Source organism: Melanotaenia boesemani, chromosome 1, assembly GCF_017639745.1.
Source record: "Melanotaenia boesemani isolate fMelBoe1 chromosome 1, fMelBoe1.pri, whole genome shotgun sequence".
NCBI classification, from domain to species: Eukaryota; Metazoa; Chordata; class Actinopteri; order Atheriniformes; family Melanotaeniidae; genus Melanotaenia; species Melanotaenia boesemani.
Genome location: NC_055682.1, coordinates 13,800,495 through 13,822,973, shown reverse-complemented (window position 1 = coordinate 13,822,973; position 22,479 = coordinate 13,800,495). Strand labels below are relative to the sequence as shown.

At 38.5% G+C, this 22,479-nt stretch overlaps 1 protein-coding gene across 5 annotated transcripts; it reads right to left on the bottom strand.

The window, feature by feature from the left end:
• Positions 1–77: 77 nt before the first annotated feature.
• Positions 78–22,119, bottom strand: phka2 (phosphorylase kinase, alpha 2 (liver)). Of its 5 annotated transcripts, XM_041982005.1 has the most exons (32): positions 21,826–22,117; positions 21,615–21,704; positions 18,676–18,834; positions 17,581–17,628; positions 15,051–15,219; positions 14,833–14,915; positions 14,473–14,553; positions 14,248–14,346; positions 14,010–14,156; positions 13,870–13,923; positions 13,660–13,782; positions 13,048–13,143; positions 12,709–12,816; positions 12,375–12,453; positions 11,942–12,076; positions 11,753–11,862; positions 11,458–11,602; positions 10,094–10,172; positions 9,811–9,995; positions 9,550–9,720; positions 8,964–9,285; positions 8,711–8,873; positions 6,719–6,798; positions 6,534–6,612; positions 6,319–6,448; positions 6,106–6,207; positions 4,657–4,775; positions 4,358–4,381; positions 3,844–3,897; positions 2,016–2,249; positions 1,740–1,940; positions 78–1,647 (listed from the first exon to the last, which is right to left on the bottom strand). In XM_041982005.1, the coding sequence occupies exons 2-32, from the start codon at positions 21,690–21,692 to the stop codon at positions 1,474–1,476; spliced, it is 3,831 nt and encodes a 1,276-aa protein (XP_041837939.1). In that variant the 5' UTR covers positions 21,693–21,704; positions 21,826–22,117; the 3' UTR covers positions 78–1,473. The 5 variants fall into 5 exon arrangements, with proteins under 5 accessions (XP_041837939.1, XP_041837959.1, XP_041837948.1 ...); XM_041982025.1 differs by lacking the exon at positions 3,844–3,897; XM_041982014.1 differs by lacking the exon at positions 4,358–4,381.
• Positions 22,120–22,479: the final 360 nt, after the last annotated feature.

Genomic DNA, 22,479 nt, shown 5'->3' with positions numbered 1-22,479 from the left:
TCAAAGTAGATACTGTTAATATTCATTAGACAGAGATCTTAAAATATTGCAGTAAGCAGTAAAGAATGGACAGATGATGAATTTCTTGCACATATATTTAACTGACACTGGTTTAAAGTCACACCTCTGAAGCACAAATGTCTCATTTTGCCATTCTGCCTTGACTGTTCTCTTTCTAGCTCTCTGTCTCCTCCTAGTGGCCACCTTGTGTCTCAGTCATAAGGTACTAGGACAAGAATAATCTAGGATGTGACAACAGGAAGGTAAAAAGCAAAATGTCTGCTAAGACAAATAAAATAAAAAAAAGAAAGATGCAGTACATTCTTAGAAAATTAAAAAAAATGCATATATGCCTACTCATGCAAAAGGAAAAATGTGGCCAATAAGTTCAACTTGATAAATGTTTAACATCTGAAAGTGAATGCAGCACTGTTATTTGTTTTACAGTAAATGTGAAGACCACTGCATTAAAGTTAATGATTATTCTTTTATTTTAACAGTAAACAGCTCAGGTTAATAGCAAATGTCTAAAATCACTCAACTGTTAACATACTAACTTTTGTAGGCATTGTATGTAACCACATCAAACATAATTCTGCTATAATGTACCAGGAATGCACTTATTTTCACTGCATACAGACAAATTGCCGGTTGCATGCTGAGGTAATGTTTACAGGACACGTCAACCATGAGGTGACTTTCAAATACATACAAATAACAAACGTTTGCATTAGCTGTCAAGTACACACAATACACACAGACAACAAAAATATTTCTGGCATTCAAGGAAAATATTATTTTAGGTTAACATTGTTACAAGATTTCAACAGATAGGTTTCAGGACGATGGACACTAAATCATACAGAGCCTGCATGCCGTCACTTGTGAAGCAAAGGTCATATGAGGGACCAAAATCTCCTCTCATATATCTTTTTTTCCTCACCTTTAAGGTCAGTCTTTATACTGGAACAATAAATTATAATATTCAGTACAGATAAAACATTATCCAAGATATATTATCAAAATATATATTTATAGACAAACTGATAAAGCATTTAGTAGAATTAAATTCTAAAATAAATTATAAAATCCAAGATAAATTATAAGTAAAACTCCTGTTAAGATAATATTATTCAAGAGCACAAAGGTGTGCTTTTTACAGTATTCTTGCAAATTGCATACTGAAATACTACAAAATGCAAGTCTTCTACATGCATTTGAGCTGCATGATGAACAAAGCGGACTCATGAGGACAAAAGGCATTATATTAAGTGTTTTGCATCAGCTGCAACAGCTGTTATGTCACATCAGTACATGAATGCTACATTTTGATGAGTTTGTACTCAAAAGCACCACATAAGCTGATAACTTGAAGCTTTGCTTGAATTTGGACAGTTGATCTTTCAGTTACAATAAATGCTTGTTAAGACGTTTAGAGTCCATCAGTGACAGTATGACACGTATTCTGTTTCTTTATTGCATCAAGCAGCTGGAACTTGGCAGGAAGTCTTGGACATAAGTAATTACTGCCTTGGACAGATAGGTCATAGTGCCAAAGCTGCCACTCGGGGCACTGTCATAGAAGAAGTTGCAAATTCCAGTCGCTGGGTCTTTCTCAAGGAAATAATCACTGGCACTGTGGGAAATCTGAATATGTAGTGGTAGAAAAGAGCTTTGATTACATGCACAAGAACATCCTATTAAACATGATGTAACTCTTGTCATTATCTATCTCTTACCTGGTCATTGATGAAAAGGTCATTGGCCAAATGCAAAATGCGATCCACATGGATAATGCCACCAATGTTGTCCACATCTACATCAGCCACCAGGCCCAAAACCATCACAGTCTCCACAAGCAGCTGTCGATACTCTGGCTGAGGGACGTGGTTCAGGACAGACTCCACCTGCACTGCAAACTTGATCTCTCCAGCTGTCATCTATGCAGAAGACACAATATTAAATGCAAGTCTATGCACACATTCAAAACTCTAGCTTCAGTAGAAATATGTTACCTCTCTTGTGGTGGAAGAGGGCAACACATATCCATCAATGGACAGGCCATGGCACTTCTGCAGGATCGTCCACACTTTCTGATAGAAACCCATAGGGACTCTGTTGATAGCTCCATCCAACCTGCGTCGTCTCAGCCACTGGCCTTGCCTCTCTTCCCAGTGCAGCTGTCCGTCTCCAGGACCATGACCCACTGGGGACAGGATGCCACTGGGTGTGGAGGGGCTACTGCAACGCTGTGATGAATGAACAGGACCCACAGACAACTGTGTTAATTCCAACCTTTCTCCATTCATTTTAAATGTATTTGAGACCATTGCACTTGTCAGTAGCATCTGCACATCGATATCCGCAGCTTTTTTTCCCCACAAGACTAAACTTATGTTAGAGCTCATGTCTAACTCTTGATTGAAAAAGACTGGACCTTTCCTCGAAGGATCCGATTAGGGATTACTAGCAATAAATACTGTGTACTGACAAGATTAATAGTTTATGCATGTTTGACATACAATCTCTGTCTCACAAAATAACCATTTTAATCTACCTATAATGACACAGTCAGTGCAGTCATTCATGCAAAACAAGACACTGCAGCAGACATTAAAGGACAAGGATGTAATCATTGTACGTTTTGGTCAATAATGACCTGACATGCACAAAAACTACAATCAATCAAGCAAATACTGACGTGTTTTGTCTGTGTGCCAACAGTCTGTTGCAGCTTGTGCTTTATCGAATTACTTTCCAAAACATAAAATAGTTTATAGCACCAGCTCACATGTTGCATTACGCTAAACACACCCAGTATTGTTTATTGTAATATCAGTTTGAATATGGCTCCTGTGTCTTTCCTTAAGTGAATTCATAAAGCCCAAAATCTGCCACAAAATGCTTCACAAGGGTTCTGTATTCCTGACATGGACTGAGCCTGTTTGTAGCCTAAATAAACATTGTCTGACATAAATTTAGTACTAACATAATTTCCATTTAGTCATTAAATATGACTGGACAGGAGGGAAAGCCTGCATTTTTCTTTCATGAATAGCTGCATATGTTTTTGTTCATATTTTTGTTCATTCAAAAACATATGCAAAGGCTTATTCATGCTTTTACCTCTTGTGAATTAAATCAGTGTAATGGATTCCCAAATAAGACCCAGTAAAGTCTTTTGACATCTGCAGCTTTATTGAAATTTTGCTGCTACTGACCAGTGCAAAGAAATGCCTTCTTTGACTTTTGTTGAATATAGAGGGGAGTTTAAGGTATGTCTTATTGTCTAAAGATCTATCAACAATCGGGGTCAGAAATATATCTGATATGTTTACTGAATGAAAGCTTATAGATGGTGTCTCAGATCTGCAGGAACTGGTCAGCTAGGGGTATCCAGAGCTATAAAAAAAAAAAAGGTGAGATGGGTTTAAGCCATTATGTTTTTTGTAGTTTACACATCTGTAAACATAATGTTCTTGACCATTTGACTAAAACCTCAGAATTAAATATACCATAATTTAATACACTGAGGTGCTTCTTTTTAAAATCTGTACATAATACTGGAGCACAAGCTGTTACTGGCTGCAGCAGCACAGATAAAACTCATTGAAAGGACCAATTCGAGTGCTATTTTTGTCTTTGCAATAGGAACACTACAAAACAATGCCATTCTTATCCTTCAATATACCAGATTAAATGGCAACAGTATCCTAATAAAACACGGACTTTGAATGAAAGGGCTTTGAGCATGAGCTTGCTTACTGTACATCTTACTACATTTGACTATAGCAGACCTGGTAGAAAAAAAGTATGCGAAGTAGCAGAGATGAAATGATTTACCGTGGAGCGCGGAGAAGTGACATTGCTACTCAAGGAAAGACTGCCACTGAAGATCTACACATGGATATGGATGACAGATGATATTTTGAGAAGATTTACATGCATCGCATACTTGTACAAGACTAGTGACAAAAAATGAGCATTTGGGATAAAAACAAAAACATGCTGTTCCAGGATATATGCTGTAACAACTGCAATAAAATGAGTTATGAAGACAGGCTACAGAAAAACAGCTAAATCAAGGTCTGGGTTGGTTAGAAGGCTCTTAAATTTATAGAAAATTTATTTTAAGTGTGATTCTCTTTGACAAAAAAAAAACATCCTTGACACTGACAATCAGCGAGCGACACATGGAAGAGTAGCAAAGCACGTTCTCCTACTGATTTGTAATGAAGTCACTCCAGTTAAAATGTTAACAGCCAACGAGTGGTTTCTGAACAGGATTTAGCCGGCGGTTTGGTTTAGACCGAGGTTAGAAACAGTCACATGCTAGGTATTATCAAAGCCAACCCACACTGACAGGCCGAGAGTCATCCAGCTGCAATCAAAAGCAAGAAAAATGTTAATCTGTCCTCATATAAAAGCTAAATAAAACATCTAGCTATCCATATGTATTTAGCTAGCTAGCCAGACAGCCAGAGATAGATAGATAGATAGATAGATAGATAGATAGATAGATAGATAGATAGATAGATAGATAGATAGATAGATAGATAGATAGATAGATAGATAGATAGATAGATAGATAGATAGATAGATAGATAGATAGATAGTGTAATCCAGTCCATTTTATTTTTGATTTGTGTTTCACACCTGTTTTATCTCACTCTTTAACTTGTGTATTCCTGTACGTTCAGTCTTGGTGGCTCCTGTATGGCCCAGTTCATGGATAGAGATTGCAGGACTTGTGGCTGTGGACTGGATTGGCCGCACTGATGGAATAAATTGATAAAAGTAAAAAAGAAAAACTTACAATAAAGTTTAATATGGTTATACTGGGGCTGCACAGTGCATGCAAACTCCAAAGTTTGCATGTTCACCCCTTGTATGTGTGGGTTCTCTCCGGGGTATTCAGGCTTCCTCCCACCCTCTAAAGACATGCATGTTAGGTTAATTGGACACTAAATTCTACCTAGGAATGAGTGTGAGCACAAGAGGTTGTTTGTCTCTCTATGTTGGCCTTGCCATGGACTGGTGACCTGTCCAGGGTGTACCCTGCCTCTCGCCTGTTAATTGCTGGGATAGGCTCCAGCTTCCCCCACGACCCTTAATTGGACTAGGTGGTACAGGAAATGAATGGCTATATTGTTGCTAACATCTGTCACACTACAATGAAAGGAACAGCTGCTACTGTATCTGTTTAATACAATGGTGCATACAAGTCTGTTATGATTTACTACTTTTCTCCATAAATATGACCTGAAACATGATCTGATTTTTTAAAAAGGCATATGCGGGTATAGACAATGCATGGATGGATATCTGTTACCGGCTAAAACATGAGAAATGTATCTGTCTGTGCCCCTCTGAGTAAAAGTAACTGCAAAAAAAAGTTTTTATACATCTTTTAATTAGTCATACAAAGTCATACAGGGCAATTTCATCCCACTACTTTGGAAGCTTCCCAAATTTCCCTGAGGGCTCTCTGAAGGGATTAATAAAGTATTTCTATTCTATTCTATTCTAAGCTTCTCTTTAGATAGAGAAACTTCAACTGAGGAATATTGGTGTCTTTTTGTTCTTTATTGTTTTGTTGTTGTTTTTTTGTTTTTCTAAAATGTTTGGCATATGTCTTATGTTGCTATTTCATTTCATGGCCCACTTTTCCTGGCCTATGCAGTAAACAGGCTGAAACCATCATAAAGTTTATATGTATATTTGGCATCATCTGTCAAAAAACATTTTACAACAGTCAGTGTTGGTCAGAGTGCTGCTAAACTCATTATAGTTAACATTAGCCAGTGTGAGAAAGCCCTTTGGTTGCCAATTATTCATTTCTTTTGATCTCTCAGAGATCTCTCAAGCCTCTACAGCTCTCTCTCAGAGACTGTCAGAAAGCTATTGCTTTGTCTACTTAAACACACACTTGTTAATAGTAAAGTTTAAATACTTTTATTACTCACAGATAAGTAATTTTAGATTTGTTTCCATAATAAATAGATGACTGTGTATGAGACTGGCTGTAGTTGTCTAAATATTTCTGTGTGGAGCAACGTACAAACTGGCATCAAACATAATCTAAAACAAGGGGGAAATACTCACTGCTTCGCTCAACCCCAAACTCTTTCCCACTGAGGATGTGATGAAGAAGGTTCTTCATGCCAAATGGACTTAGGCTCATTAAACTCTCAGATGCCTCCTCTCCTATAAAGGCACCACATGATTTTTTTTCCATTACATAGCTACATATGATTATTTTTTTATTTAAATTATTGCATGTGTGTTTGTTCCTGTGTGCTTCTGTATGTTTCCTACCAGAACAGTGCAGGCTGCGAGCCAGCTCAGTAGCCATGACTTGCATGATGAGTCCTATCCTGAGTCGGAGCATGTCTCCAAACAGAGCAGGCTGGGAGCGGATGTACATGGCTAGATAGACCATGATTTCCTATAAAATAACCACACATCAGTCATAAGTGTACAATAAATGTCTCTTAGAGTTGTGTTATGGGTCCAAAAGGTTACAGGTTCACCTGGGTGAGAACAGCTATACTGATGTCCTGACCGCTGGCTTCATATATGAGAGTGTTTAGCTCCTCAGGAGGAAGTGGACTGAGAAGAACCAATGTTGAAGAAAAAACAAGTTTATGTGTTTATTTGGTGAGTAAAACTTTGATATGAACACAAAAACATATATTTAGCTACATGAACAACTTACACTGTGATCACTCTTTCCCTGGGTTCAGGAGGAAGGCCGACAGTCAACTGTTTGTGATGGGAAATCAGATCTGTACAGGCCTTAAAAAAAGACGAACAGAAAAAGAAAAAAATCATGTCAATAATCCCGTTTTGTCAAAGTTTTTTTTTTAATAAAGAGACATAGACACTAAATTTAATTAGCAACTAATTCAAATGAAAAACGTAAACATTGTTAAACAATAATTCCATGAGTCTTTAGTTTTTGTTTGCAGGCTCTCTGTGACCTGGTGGTTTCGCTCAGTGTCACAGGTTGAGTAACTTGTGGAACATCAAGTAGGAATTATAAGGTGTTTTAATGTAAATCTAAACAACAGCTTTCTATACGAACAATTAATATGTAGAATTTATTACTTTATTACTTGACTCCATACTTGACTTCATTTATTATGTGTGCTTTCTTTTATGATGTGTAGATGGCATATTTACCAGAACAGAATAGCTGGTGCAGGAGTGCAAGTGTATGAGGGACAGAGGACGTTTGCACACATATGGATTTTTAAACCCAAAACAAACCTTAAAATCAAGGTAAACACTAAAGAGCTCATGCTTGAAAACATCCTTTTAATTCACATCATAGATAAGAAAACACGTTCTGACGTAGGCATCTGGGCTGGCTCAGGTCAGGTCCACACTGTAATAGCTTTGATGTGTCATCTGAGAATTACTCTAGTATGTCAACCACTCACAGAAAAATACCCTTTAGAGCCGAATGATTAATCATTTTTAAATCAAAATTGTAATTATGTAATTAATTAGCAAATCTGAAAAAGTGTGACTATTTTACATGTTACACATGGCCTGATCCACACCTGAGACATCCAGTCTTACAAATCCACTTGCTTCAGATGTATTTCCTGTTTTATTTCTTGTGCAACAGCAGGATCCTCTTTTTGAGTCAAAAAATGCATCATTCTGTGATTCTGCTCTATCTTAGCCTCAAATATGTTTACATTAAATTTGCATTGTCTTTCATTCCCTACACTCTCTTATTATTATCCCCTCTCTCACAGCCAGTGAGGGGGAAACACAACTCAGAAATTATCACAGATTCAGCTTATTCAGCTGCGTCTCCGTAATGGACAAGAAGATCTCAGAATGACACCATTGTTTCCATCTTCACCTCCCTGGAGAGTCTGAAAAAAAACAGGTTTTCTGTCTGATTTTTTAGGTGGTTTAAGCTTTATTTTGTCCGATATGTGTCCTCTGCTGGTTGGAGTGTGCGCACCTGTGATTGCAGCACATATCTGTGTGTATGTGGCGTTGGGGTGAAACTCGCTGTCTGCAGGACAGAAATCATGCAGAGAGAAATGACGGTTTGTGGTGTAATTAAAATAATAACATCAGACTGTTTAGTTTTTACTAAAAGGACAAACTCTAAACCTGTTCTAGAGGAAATGTAACCTTCAGGCTTCAGTGATTTGGCCACAGGTTGCATTTTGTAACCTGGAAAGTGAAGCAGTTAATTTCTCAACTTTATGTCCTTGTTAGAATATAGAGGGCAGTTCATTTTTAGATGTCATGTGATAATCCTCAATCTCATATAGAACATATATTTCTGCATGAACACTGAACAGAAGTTGGGAGTTCAAAATATTAAATCGCAAACGAAATCGCATTTGTTATATAGGTTAGAGAAATCGCAAATAAATTTTGTTTCCCGTCAGGCCTAATACACTCACAACACTTTTCTTTTGGAGCAACATGTTATTTGGATGCTGTTGTTGTGATTCTCTTTCTCATTGATAATCTTGTTTAGGTCAGCTTCATCTGGATCAGACCAAACTGTCTCATGTCTATTTGATCAGGCATGTATTTAAACACACTGAGGCGTTCTTTTATCACTTGAAAATCTAAAACATCAAACAAAGCTTATTTATAGCAAGCTTATCTTTCTATCTATATCGCTAATCCACTCACTTGGTTGCATTCATAAAAAGGATTACTCACTGACCTCAGCAAGGACCTCCACTCTCTTGCGCAGTATTCCAGAGATATATCTAATGAGCCCCCACTCTTTGCAAGCTCCGGCTTGTACGTACAACTCCTCCAACAGCAAACGCACACTGATCCCACCCTGCCCAGGGCCCGACAACTCCACCACCCAATCCGCTCCTCTGATTATGAGAACAAAAGCACAGAGAAGTTCATCATATGAAGAAACATTTAGTTACTGCTGTTTTATAACTTTGTTTTTATGTGAATACTTCATAACGTAGAGAATGTAGAGGATGTCAGCCTGGTCCTGCAGAGTGGGACACTCTTTCAGCTGCCTCACCAATGCTGCAAAGTCTGTGTTGCCTTGAGAATCTCGAGGCAGGTGCAGGTCAGCAGCATTGTGGGGCTTGAGAAAGGATGCTGGTGTTAGACGGAAGTCAGAGGACACAACGCTGCTGGTGGAACAATCTGCTTCACCAGCTTTGTGCTGCTTTGCATGCGGGCCTGGCAGAGGATGTGGAACGTCGAGAAGGTTGAGAGATCTGCGGTGCTTGTGCATGACCGGTGTCACAGGAAGATACATGGAAGACTCTGAAAAATACATGTTTATTAAAAACAAAGTCTTGTTTTTGCATCTAATCTAATATTTATCCAACAATAATGAAACCAGAAACAAGCTTGAAACTTATTTACAACAACCAACCAACAAACAAGGATCTATTTTAGAACTAACTTTGAGAACTTTTTCTCACTAATGTCACTATTACTCTCCAATATCACTTTGCTTCTGTAACTGTGTTAGCATTAAGCGTTTTAAAGCCGTGCCCACCCCTGTTCATAACATCTTAAACTCACTGGGTAAGTTCAGTCCCTGAACCTGAGCCATAAAAGACAGAATGTCTCTAGTGGTGTGTTCAGCACTAAAGATGTGATGATGCCCCCGCTGGATGGGAGGAAGATGACACTTGGTGGTGGTGCTTTGGAGGAGCTGCATGAGGTACTGGTCGAACACATCCTTTGAGCCTTCTGGTAAACACACAAATACCACGTTTCCTTACGGTTCAAATGTAATTAGTCAAATAAAAACTGAAAGGGAAGAAAACATTGCTTACTTACTTGCTGACTTACTGTTACACTCTGAGATTCTATATGTGTTATATTCCTCTCCATACTCGTCATCATCTTCCTCTTCTTGGTCATCCTCATCCCCCAATAAGCTGTCATCATTTTCTTCATCCAGAAAGGTGAGGCGCGTGTGAAATGAAGTGGTCTGGACACTGTAGAGATCTGACATCTGCACCCTACAGAAACCAACATAGAAATCTCCCAAATTCACATTTGTTATTTTACAGAGCTCTAAACACATGTCTGTGATTGTATGTTACAGAAGGAAACACACCTCGCTCCAGCAAAATAGCCATCCTGTAGTTTCCTAAGTGTTGCTAGGATGCACGGATCAATTGCATCTCCTTCTTCAACTGGAGATGAAAAGAAAACAAATGCAGAGAAAGAACTTAATAAAACAACATGGCTATATACAGGAAAAGCTGCACTGGTTTTATTAAGATATCAATAATATAATAAATTAAATGTGCACATACTGGAAGAGATCACATGAAAGGCTTAGGTTGAAGAATCAGTTTATTTCCACCACCCTTTTTATATTTTTTTGCTTAGTGTAAATCTTACTGTTTATGCACTCAGTGAATAAAAAATACTTCTTTTACTATTTTTATTTCCAGCACCATCATGTCCTTTGGGCTCATTTTGAATCTTGTGTTTTCATAACAATTTTTATCCATTAAATAGTCAGTAGGTTGTTCAAAACTATGAGTTTCATTACACTTTATTCATGTCAGGCTAAAGGTGTGACAAAGAATTGATTGATAATTATTTTACTTTATGCTTTAAATAAAAGGTAAAGTATATACTGGAGTAATTTTTTTTTTACCAAAGAACAAAGTGTGACTATTTTAGGAAATAAACTTTTGAATTAATGCATATATATATAGACATCTATATGCTTTCATATCTTTGCTTTACTAATTAAAAAATTACTCGTGTAACTCTCACATTTCGTTATTTTGCATTTATTCTTATCTTTGTTTAAATTCCTCTCACTTCATGTTTTTGTCTCATTTAGTGCAACATCTGGATGCAGCTTGGAAGCACAGAATTTTTAATTTTAAACATTTAAGCAACATGTAAACCCACTGGGGTGATTTGAGTTATTCGCTCCTTCTTTTTTTGTCAGGTTGCTCATTATTTAACATTTATCATAACTTAAAATGTGCTTTTGTGCGTGTGTCTGAATTCTAAAGGTTTCTGAGACATATCATAACTTACAGCAAAACTGAGAAAAACAGCTTTCGTAAAAATCAACAGTCATGATTCTTCTAACAAATTCTTAGTAATTACTCTCATTCTGTAAAAATAAAGCCCCTCACAGCTACAGTAGCTAAATATAATTGCGTTTGTGAACTCTGCTGAACAGACACTAATGTGAACATTAAAAAGGATACACAACATGGAATCAAACATGAACATTAGTACTTAGCTAGAAAGAATCATTCAAGTCAGTTCGCACCATCTTTGAGCTCAACCTCTGGTTTCTATGTTGTATGGAGGACTGATGGTAGTAATTTAGTCATTTACCACTAGTTGTCTCAAAAAGAAAAAAAATGGCTGCTGCTTACATTGTCTTTCAATTATGCTAGACTTAGTGGAACAGCTGAGAGACAGGGGGATGTGTAGATTTTGTACCTAACATGCTATGTGTGATAGGAAAGGTCAGTGTGGGTCGTCCTGTCATCCTCCAGCAAGAAGAGAGATAAGCCAGCTCTGTTCGTAACATCTCCACAATCATCTGGTTGTCCAGCGCCAGATAGAAGTGGTGCTGATCCAGAAACTGAGCATTCAGGACAGAGAAGTGAGGAGAAAAACAAGCAGAAGAAAGGCAAATCATCTGGGGTGTTTATCATTGCCCCTTTTTTTTTTAAGAAAAATCTCACTGTTGTAATTCAGAATATCACAATATCTCATTCTAATGCTGTTTTACCTGAGGGGTGAATATGTAGGAGTGATTTCTGATCTCATAGAATTTGGATGTTCCCAGGACTCCAATGTGTCTATAAGGTCTCCCACTCAACTTCAACTTCTTGCAGTTTCCTGGTGTAATGGCACCAGTTATTACTTCTATTTGACACACACAAGGACCTCCAGCATGAGGAAAACAGTGCTTGTTTACCTAGTCGGACATAGACGTGGCTCAGGATGCGAGCGGGCATGACCCTGATTGGCAGAACTTCTGACATCGTTTGTACCATAATCCCAAGATCTCTTAACAGCTCCTGGATCTCCTCTGACTCTGCTACAACACAAACTGAAACACAGATAAAAAAATACATAAACACAGTGTGTCTTTGTGAGGATAATGTGAAAAAACACACCAATAAAAAAAAGAAAAGTGTTGGTGTTCATATTTTTTCAACTATGTGTGGTCCTTTAAATTAGACAAATAGGCTCTATTGTCATGAAACAGAACATTTTAGCTTCTGGTTTAGCTAGAAGTTGAGCAACACCTTTGACACTCAAGACAAATTTACATTTCTGACATTCACCTCCTATTTTCTTTTTAAATGGGGTTTAACCCATTTGAATCCTTTACACAAATCACCAACCTTGTACCACAACATCCGGCTTGAAGTTTGTGGAGAACCTCCTATTGAGAGGATCTATCTCTCCTGGTGCTAAAAATCCCTGAACCCAGGTAGAACAGCAAAAAAGACAGAGAGGAAGGATTATTATATTTACTGCACTTACATTTATAGAAGTGATATGATCCATATAGCTTCACTGTGGTCTAGCAACATCTTGTCTCTTTGGTTCTAATTTAAATAGTTATCAAGTGTACGTACAGATTACCATTAAAGAAATAGAAAAAAAAATAAAATTTGATCAAAAGTACACATAAAAAATAAAAAAAAAGTTTTTCAGGGTGTGTTCTGGCACTACCTCAGCCAGAAGACAGCCCAAGATGTAGAGAGACTGTCCCCACATGTGTGGAAGCTGCCCCATGGCCAACCTGTCCACTGAGTGAGGATTGCTATACTCCTCGTCCACCTGAGAAAGGAAAAAAACATCTTCTCATATTGTATTGTAAACAAACACAGGTCTGGTAGTCTGGTCCCTATCACAGCAGGTAAACAAATCCACAGGCAGCTGACAGGCCTGCAGGTCACAAATAACAGTTCAGTACTCGTCAAACAATTCGTCACTCAACTATAATATGCTAATATACACCAAGTTAGAGAGCACTAGCTGTATTTTGTATTATTGCAATAAGTGCAATACCTTGTCAAGTGGTACAGCATAAAGTTCAGGCACCATTTTGATGCCGTGCTTTCCTCTGATCAAAATGCCTTCCAGCGCCTCGCGGTACTCCATCACCTGTATAATAAATATAGTTCTTCAATTTTACAGCAGTATTCAAGACTCCTTCCAGTTTCTGCCAGATTAAACCATGTGATACTCTAAAACTGCACAGATACCCACAACAGTTTATTTCCAAGTAAAATAAGAACAAATATTATGTGAAGATTACCAGAATTATAAGAAGCTAATGTGTTTAAAATCTTTTCAGTACTGTTATTTCTATGGCTATATTTGTATTGGTGGCAATACTATGCCCTTTATACCAAGTACATATCTTAAGAAAAGTGACTGAGGTCATTTTTAAGCAGCTGGTTTGCAACTTGCAAAGAAAGATTATAATAAGTAAAAGTTTAAATTCTACCCCATATTGTGTAAATGTGACTCTATCTCAATAAATAGCTTCTAAATTACTTCAAAATCTAGAATTTCTCCCACACAAAGATTCACCCTTGACCTGAATAACAAATGAACCACATTAGTTAAAATGACTACAGAATGACCTGAATAAACCAGTGTGTTTTGTTTGCCTACCTGCACTTGATCGCCAGCAAAGATACCATCCAGGATGAGGTAAGTCCAGAACACAGGCCACTCACATTCAATGTTCTCAAACAGCTTGAGCTCAGCTGGATCGTAGTGCAGACGAGTTGGATCCTGGTGACATAATGCACTTTTTATTATAATGTGAGCTTCCATTAACAATCTCAGCATTTAAAATCTTTAATAAACAGATTATATTACCTCTTTAGGACAATGATATCCATCCCTGATGAAGCGACAGCAGCCGTAGCGACCCTGAAACAAAACCACCGTGGACTGTAAAGTCCATTGACCAAGTGCACAAAGTGTGTATTAAATAACTAAACTATCTTAGACTGTACCTGCAGTTTGCTTATGATTTCTGACTTAGTGATGGCCACCAAGTCAGCATCCTCTACAGCAAAAGCAGGGAAGGAAATGACAGACAGAAGACCAGCATCTATCTCCTTCGATGTTGAGGCCCTTGGCAGCATGGAGCACAGGATTGCCTGAGGGAAAATACAGGAACATGCAGAGGGCACCAAAATAAGGAAGCAATTCACCAGTTCACATGACAACAAGAGCTTAATTGAGCGCTACCTGACAGTGCTCCACCTCATCAGGCAAAACATGGATTACTGACTTTGGTCCTCCATGGGCACCAAACAGATCCAACTCATCTATGGCTTCCAGAGCTGCCTGCAACATATTACTACTTAGTTCATGCACAAAAACACACTTTATACAGTTTTTTTTTTTGTTTTGTATCTTTTTTAATCCATTAAGGATTAAGGATGCTGACAATAATAATAAAACAATATGTACTTTGGCCATTCCTACAGAGCTGCCGTTGAGCTCAGGGATGCCCTGGTTGGTCTTGTCCCCTCGCTCCCACATCCCATAATCCTGTAGGAGTAGAAAATAAAGGCATCACTTCCAATCCAAATTTACCAATCTCTGTGCCTGCATCACAGTGGAAAGCACAGTCCATCATTTTTTGCACTGCAGCACTATAATATTGTGGTTAGACTGCAGATGATGTGTTTAAATCGATGCTCCAAAACATGCTTGGTGCCTACATTACCAACATGTTTCTGTCAATATTCAGTCAGTCGATAATCTCACACTAATCTTCTTTAAAAACCATCTTCTTAAAAAAAATAATAACTAAAAAAAGGTTCTCACCGCCACTTTGTATGCTGCCTCTATGTAGAAGACCAAGTTTTGGATAAAGGCTACCTCATCGAGGTTGGAAATGATACGGAGACCTGTATGACAACACATTTATAAAAAGAAAAACTCAGAAACCATCTCATTTTGTGCCTTTTTATTTCATTAATATCAACAGGGAATACACAGGGAAGTCATTAAATATCACATTTCACTCTGCTCCAATACTGCACCTGAGGCTGTCATCTGTGCCAGCATCAGCAGGTAGATGGAGGTGGCGTCCACCTGGAGATGGCCCCACTGGTCATCCCTGACCACGGTGGCACAGGTGGGAGTATTGTATTTGGCATGCAAGCAATCCTTAGTACTCTGGGTGTGCTTGAACTTTTCCACCTTATCCACCTAAGGACACAAACAACTTTTTTGCTAACTTAAAAAAATATGAAGATTATTCTAACAATCAAGGAATAGCATAGACAAAAGAAAAGAGATTAACTGCAAAGACTCATGAGCACTGATTAAGAGCCGCAGGTTACTGTTCTTCATTGGCAATTAAGTTGACTTTTGTTTTTGGATAACTTTTTGCTTACATATTCTGCAATAATGTATGAACAACATCAAGCCTGAACACCCAGAAGCCTTTTATTAAGCAGTTTAAATTTGATTTAGTGTAATGTAACTCAAATGAGCATGTCTGTAAATTAATATAAAACTTTTTTTAAAGGAAGAAAAACAAACTGCAATTAGGTGAATCTGAAGGAGTATGTTCACACAGAGACTCTAGTTGTCATGATTGCTGCTCTGCAGTGATGCCTGTCTGCAGGAACCTCCACTTCCTCATTAAGCTCATCTGTTCCACCTGCCCTGATTACTCACTCTCTCCACCTCCTCCCCACCCTACTTAAACACACTCCAGTCTCTGCTTCCCTGACAGATGATATCCAGCGGTTGTCTCTTGTTTCTAGATTCCTGTTACCGACCTTGCCATGTCTCCTGGATTTCCCCGTGTCTGATTCCCTGTTGGATTTTCCTGCCCTCTGCCTTCTCTGGATTTCGACCCATGCTTTGGACTGACCACTGAGCCTTGCCTGTTGCTGACAAGTAATCTGATTTCTGCCTTCTTGTGTATGACCCTGCCTGCCTGATTACAACACTTCTGGATTGTTGGATCTTCCCTGTTCATGTCTGGAGTCCCTTTTTCAGGATCCTGTACCCCACAGCATATTAGGACCTTGTTGCCACTCCCTGCTGGACTGTTTCCAGATTCTGCTCTGGCTTCCCCTGTTTCAATAAACACATTCCTTGTTTAATACTCCATCACTGTGTGTGGCTAAATTTCCGGGTTCTCCGTGACAACTCATACTAGTATGACTGCTTCAGGTCCTTTCTCTTTTCATGCTGGTCAAAATGACGGTAATCTCGTGTTGCATCAGGACTAAACGGTTACACAGTGCTGCAAGAGCATGAAGAGTAATTATTAAATCTGAGCAGCGGTTGAAATCAATTTGCTGTATGACTTTCTGAGGGCCGCTGCATTTTAACACCATTTTGAGAATTTGGCATCATCGTTCTATGTTCCTCAGGAATTTTTAGTCCAGTTCTGTAATTTGGCCTTCCTTTTTCTCTGGTTCCCTTCCTTAAGAATGATTTCTTGACATACACCTGTCCATGGAGACTATTTCTGGTGAAGGCCCAGAGGTGTCTCATAAGGCCTGTGTTAAGTCTTTGCTGGATTTTCTCTTAAGGAAATCACTTTCACATACTGTCAATGTGCTGTAGATAGTGTTTTTCAGACCTCTTATCTGTCCATTTAGCCAGTTTCTCTTTTTTTTTTTTTTTTTTTTTTTTTTTTTTTTTTTTAAAAGAACAGGCTGCACACACAGGCCAAGTTTTCAGCAAATACCTCTTTGGGAACAACCTTTTGTTTTGAAAATGTGAGTCTAAACCTGTCAAACTATTTTAACCTTATTTGAAGATGCAACTAAATAAATGGGAACTAATGTGTCTTTTCATTTGGCTGCTAGTACCAAGTTTTAGAAAAACTTTTTTCGAAAGAACTTTGACACAAGACTGTTGATCCACAATATGTTTTTATAATAAAACTAATTTCCAAATGTTGGAATATACATTTGGAACAAATGGACACATAATTTCAACATACTGGGCTTTTTAGGAGCTAAACCATTAAATTAGCTTTGGATCTTTTTGAATTTATTTCGATAGATGACCACCAGCAGTAAACTTTATTTGTAATAACTCAAAATCTGTAGATGGTACACATTTCTATGAGATTGTGGGCATTTTTATTTGTGTCTCAGAGCATAAATGATGTAAAACAAGAGATGAACACTTCACTGCTACAGTTTATTTCCATATTCTCACAATCTCTTATGTCTTCTAGGGTAGACACAAAACAGGCGGTGCACTTCACTTGAGTTGAAAAATTAATTTAGTGTATTCTTAGAAAGATGGACTCTCACTCTTCTCATTTATTCTCAAACTCATTTCACCACCACAGCTTGCAAGCATGAATATCTGAGCTCAAATGTTGCCTTCATGACCAGCAACAACTATCCCTGCAGTACAACTTCATGTCAACAGATTTGGGTTAATTGTGAGATAACTAAGACACAATGGCTGAATATAAAATGTAAAAGAATACTCAACCAGTCAGAAATGTTCTGCAGTGGAGCTGGAGGGAGTCGAATAAAAGACCACCCAAAAAAAACAGATTGTTGGAAAATGAATGTTTGTTGTTTTTACCTGTCTCATCATGCACTGCAGAAGTCCCTGCATCAGTTTCACCACACTCTGCCAACACAAAGAAGACAAAGAAATCAAAATTATAATCTAAATCATAAAATATTCCTAGTGTAGCAAACTGTTGTAAGATTCTGGAGATTTCTGAAGATATCAATATTAATCTGTTATTTTCAGACTCATTATATAAGCAGTGGGTTTGAGAAGGGCACAATTTCAGAAATATGTTGGCATCTCATAGTAGATTACTGCGGCAAATAATTTAATAAGAACAAAATGGTGGAAAAAAAAGCTGTGATAAATAATTTTACTATTTAATAACTATTATAAATAAAATCTGTAAAACATCTCAAAGTCACATGATCTGAAAATGATGCTTTGTAATCTTTTTTTGTTTCTTTTTTGTCTGCCAAAAACACTATTTATGTCATTTATGATCCAATTCATCCACCACACATGGGCAACATACAGCCTAAAGGCCTCAAGTGGACCATTCCCAACCCTGCCCTCAACATCCTGAGAGAACCGTCTACATTCAGACTGGAATAAATGTTGTTTTTGCCACCGACAGAGACTGGTTGCAGAACCAGTCTTTGGATAAATGCTTTCAGAAAGAAAAAAAATTACTCTAAATTTTGTGTTTTGAACAAAAAACTATTTTTGAATATTTTCTTACAAACGGTGATGTGCTAGAAGAGAACCATCATGCTCAGTGAGACATCGGGTGATAATTAATCAAACATATTAAATGTTCAGCAAATGTGTCATCACTGGTAAAAGGCAAAAAAAAAAATCATTGAAACAGCCCTCCAGCATAAGCTCAGGTAATATATTTTCACAAGCAAAGCAAACACACAGGTTCTCCCGCAGACTGTGTGATAGAGGTAGTGTGTGCTGTTCCCATGGTACAGCAGGTGTATGAGACCTTTTAAAGTTTAACAACATCAGCATAGCTCTCCTGTACTGTACAAATGAGAATGTGACGCCAAAAGCCTTCCATGTTGTTTTTTTTTCCCTTAAATATTCAACCCGACAAAACAAGCAGAGCAAACAGGCACTGGTGTACTTATTAGCTCTTCCTCTCTGTCACAAACACACCTGTTCCAGTTCGTAGGCCTTGGCCTTGTCTTCATCACGATCTGCGTTCTTGCGGTAGGCCATGCCCAGCCCCCATACGGCCAGGACACTGTACACATTGTCCCTCACCCAGGCATCCTTCTTCTGGATACTAGCAGGGAGAAGTCCTGTCACTGGGTTCTGAACAGAAAACACACACACGTTTAATCTACAGTACACACTCTTGATCAGTACAATACCAAATGACACCGACCCACCAATCAACATTTTGGCAGTTTCTTAGAATTACTTATTTACTGGATGGTGGGGGTGTGCGTGGTTGGTAAATGGTAAATGGTCAGTACTTACATAGTACATTCACTTCACTTCATACATTCAATATAGCACATTCAACCATTCACACACTCATTCACACATTGATGGCGGAAGCTGCCATGTAAGGCGCTAACCATGACTCATCAGAAGCAATTAGAGGTTTAATGTCTTGCTCAGTGACACCTCGATATGAGCTCTCCGGGCGGGGATCGAAACGGCAACCCCTGGGCTATGGGATGTCCCACTGAGCCATGCCGCATGGTTGTCTGTTGATGTGTCTGTCTGGGCTGCCCTCTGGCCCACTTAGGATGCTCCTTCAAAGGTTGGCAGGGGGTTGAGTCCAGGGTTGGTTGGAGGTAGGGGTCTGGAGGCATGGGTTAGGTTGGCAGCATGGGGGGGGGGGGGAGTCTGGGGAGTGAGTTGTCAAGCCGGGCCTTCCCTGGTGAGATGTGTGGCTCTCGGGCTCGCAGTGCTCTGGGTTATGTCCCCAACTCATGCTCAGGGGGCCGGTGCCTGGCAGGGCTGGTGGACCACTACAGGGGGCTGTCTCAGTTCTGTGCTCTGTGGTGGCTGCTTGTTGCCCAGTCCTTAGGGCCCTCTTGGTCTACTTCTGATCCTTAGAGTTGATGTGGTTGCATTTGCATGATGACTCAACACAAGTCAAACCTTATATTTTGCACACACACCCACACCTCTAAACACACTTATACACACATACTTCTTGCTGCTGTGTTTATTGTTCATGGTTTTTACTGTTTTTCTTCCCGCAGGTGTTCCTGATGATTGTCTGTTGTGTTTTCTTAGAAGCCTTAGGATGTTTACTGTTTCTTTACCATGGTAGCACCTGGTTGTCTGGTTTTTCTGTTTAAGTTGTTTTATACCTTTTGTTTAGCTCTTCCTTTTTCTATCTTTTCTCTTCCCTTCTCTCCGCTGTCCACCTTTTTCCTTCTGTCGTTACTATAGTTCGTGCAGACATGTTATGAGTAAAATTGGCACGAAACATTTTCTAAAAAAGGCTAAAATAAACACTAAACTAACACTGAGCTCCAAACCAAAGCATAATTACTTTAATTAATAAATTACTGTATTAATCCTGATTAAGAAATTTGGCTCTGCGTATGACCCATCTCTAGATGTACTACAGAGCAGTGGGTTTGGTGCCAGGGAGGAGTTGTGGGTTAGGGTTAGTTGTGGGTAGCTAACCATGGTTCACCTCTGTTGCACTTCAGGGACTTGAACCCAGGATTTTTAGACCCAGGCCCACCTCTGTAACTTACTAACATATCAGTGCAAATCAGTTCTTTTGCGAGGTGAAGAACATCTGCATTTTAACTGAGAAAGTTGTTCAAATGTTTACTGACCTGTAAATAGTGTTCAGCTAGGTTCCTACTAACCAGTTTGCTCCAGAAAAACTTTCAATTCTGTATAATGATTTACTATTGATGACGTGTTATTGTCACAGCAACAACTTAAAATGAACTAAAACCAAAACAATTCATTTTAATTTTGGTTAGTGTGAAATAATAAATAGTTTCTGTTTCTGTTATTAGTGGTGAAACTGGTGACTTTGTGTGTTCCCTCCTTCTTTGATTATAAACCTGCAAACTGGCATCTCAGTGTGTGGCGTACATGGAAAGCTCTGACAGTGTTTTCTATCAGCTGTGGACCCTCCATGTCACATTTTCACTGAGACACTGACTTCATGTCAATGTGAACTCAAGAGCTGAGAGATAAAGGTGCATTGCTTCCCAGACCTCAGCTTATTGCAGAAGCTGAACTTTGCTCACACTTTGTTTATTTCTCTTCAGCTGTGTTAGCTGAACCTTTACCCATGTGAGCTACAAAACATCTGCATATCTAGGAAAAATAAAGGAGATCAAAAGAAACACAAACTAAAGCAGCTGCTTGTAGACTGAAGTGAAGAGTATTCACATACAGTTACACAAATTTACTGTACTCAAGTAGAATTAGTAGTTTTTGTGTTTTTAAGGTCTTGTTACTTAAATACATTTTCAAGATATGATTCACCTGTTACCCAGCTATAAAGGCTTCATATAGACTTTAAGTTTTTGCCTTCCCTTAAATTATAATAGTAAATCTCCCCTATAATAAAAAATGCCACAAGAGGAGTCTTGAATGATATATTTTCAAGAAAAATTCCATTTAAGTTCTGACCCGCAACAGTGCAGAAAAAGGTCTAGATGTTTAGTTTGAGTTTAGTTTAGATTAGTTCCATATTTAATTACTGAGTTAATACTAGCCAACCTTACAAAACTTTCCTGAACAAATTTTATATTGATGTATATTTTCTCTATGATGTTTGTTCATACATAAATGTAATTAACAGAATAACCCAAAATACCAGTTAGAGTGTAAAGGTGTTCAAATGAGTCCCTTTACCACATACAGTATGCAAATGAATAGTTAGGTGATAGTGCAACAGTTATGACTAAAGTAAATATTCTAGTACTTTGATGGGATTATACTACCCTAAACGTTCAGTTCATTTGAAAAAGATAAAATGAGGGTAATAAGATTTTTTTTTAGTGAGGGCCTTGATTTTCTTGCTCTGCTAAGAAGTTAGTTTTGGTACCACTGTGGAAATATTCCACTTAATGCACTGCCTCAGTCCTACCCGGACTGACCTGATGGCACAGGATCGTCTCTTGGACCAGCCTGGCATAACCGTCCAGCCTCACTCCAGAGTTACTGCGGCTCCTCATCCTCACTGATCACTGCGTACACAACAAGTTAACTGTCAACGAGGGTGCAGATCATGAAACTTGGATATTTCCCTGTGTGTCAAATGTAACAAACGCAACAGTTCAATTTAGATGAGTCATTTAGGTAACTTACCACGCAGCGAAACATCCTCTGAGTCCTGCTGAGCCCACTTGACCTCCGCAGAGGCTGTTCGAGCTGCTAAAGCTCGCTAGCCGAGTAGCAGCATCCACTTGTTTCAGACAATATTTAACAAAATGTTCACGGGTTGTATTACATCCATGTCCCAATAAAAGTGCTTGATAAAAGAGTCGGGACTTGTAGTTGACAACACGCGAGTTTTCACAAGTCAGTGGGAAGTAGAAGACGTACGTGGGCGACTGTACATCCAATCTCTCAAAGATACATTATGTTCTAGATGTTTCATAGTTTAACGACAGGGGGCGCCAAATACCACTATTTCTCACTTGACGTCCTAAAGCTGTCAAGCTATACAAAAAAAAGAGACAAGCACAAGATTACTGGCAAAGTTGTTTTTTGTTATTGGTGGTGTTTTTTGTTGTTGTTGTTTGTTTGTTTTGTTTTTGCAGCAATACAGATGCACACCGAATGAACTGAACAACATTTAGACTGCATTTAGACGCTGTTACATGTAAGTAGCATTTGATTAGTAGCTGGCAACGGTGTAGCTCCACACAAACACACACGTTGTGAAAATTAAAGAGAGTAAAAATAAAGAAAGTTGCCAGGACATGATCTAATTTTCTTTCATAAAGGATGGTTCAGTGT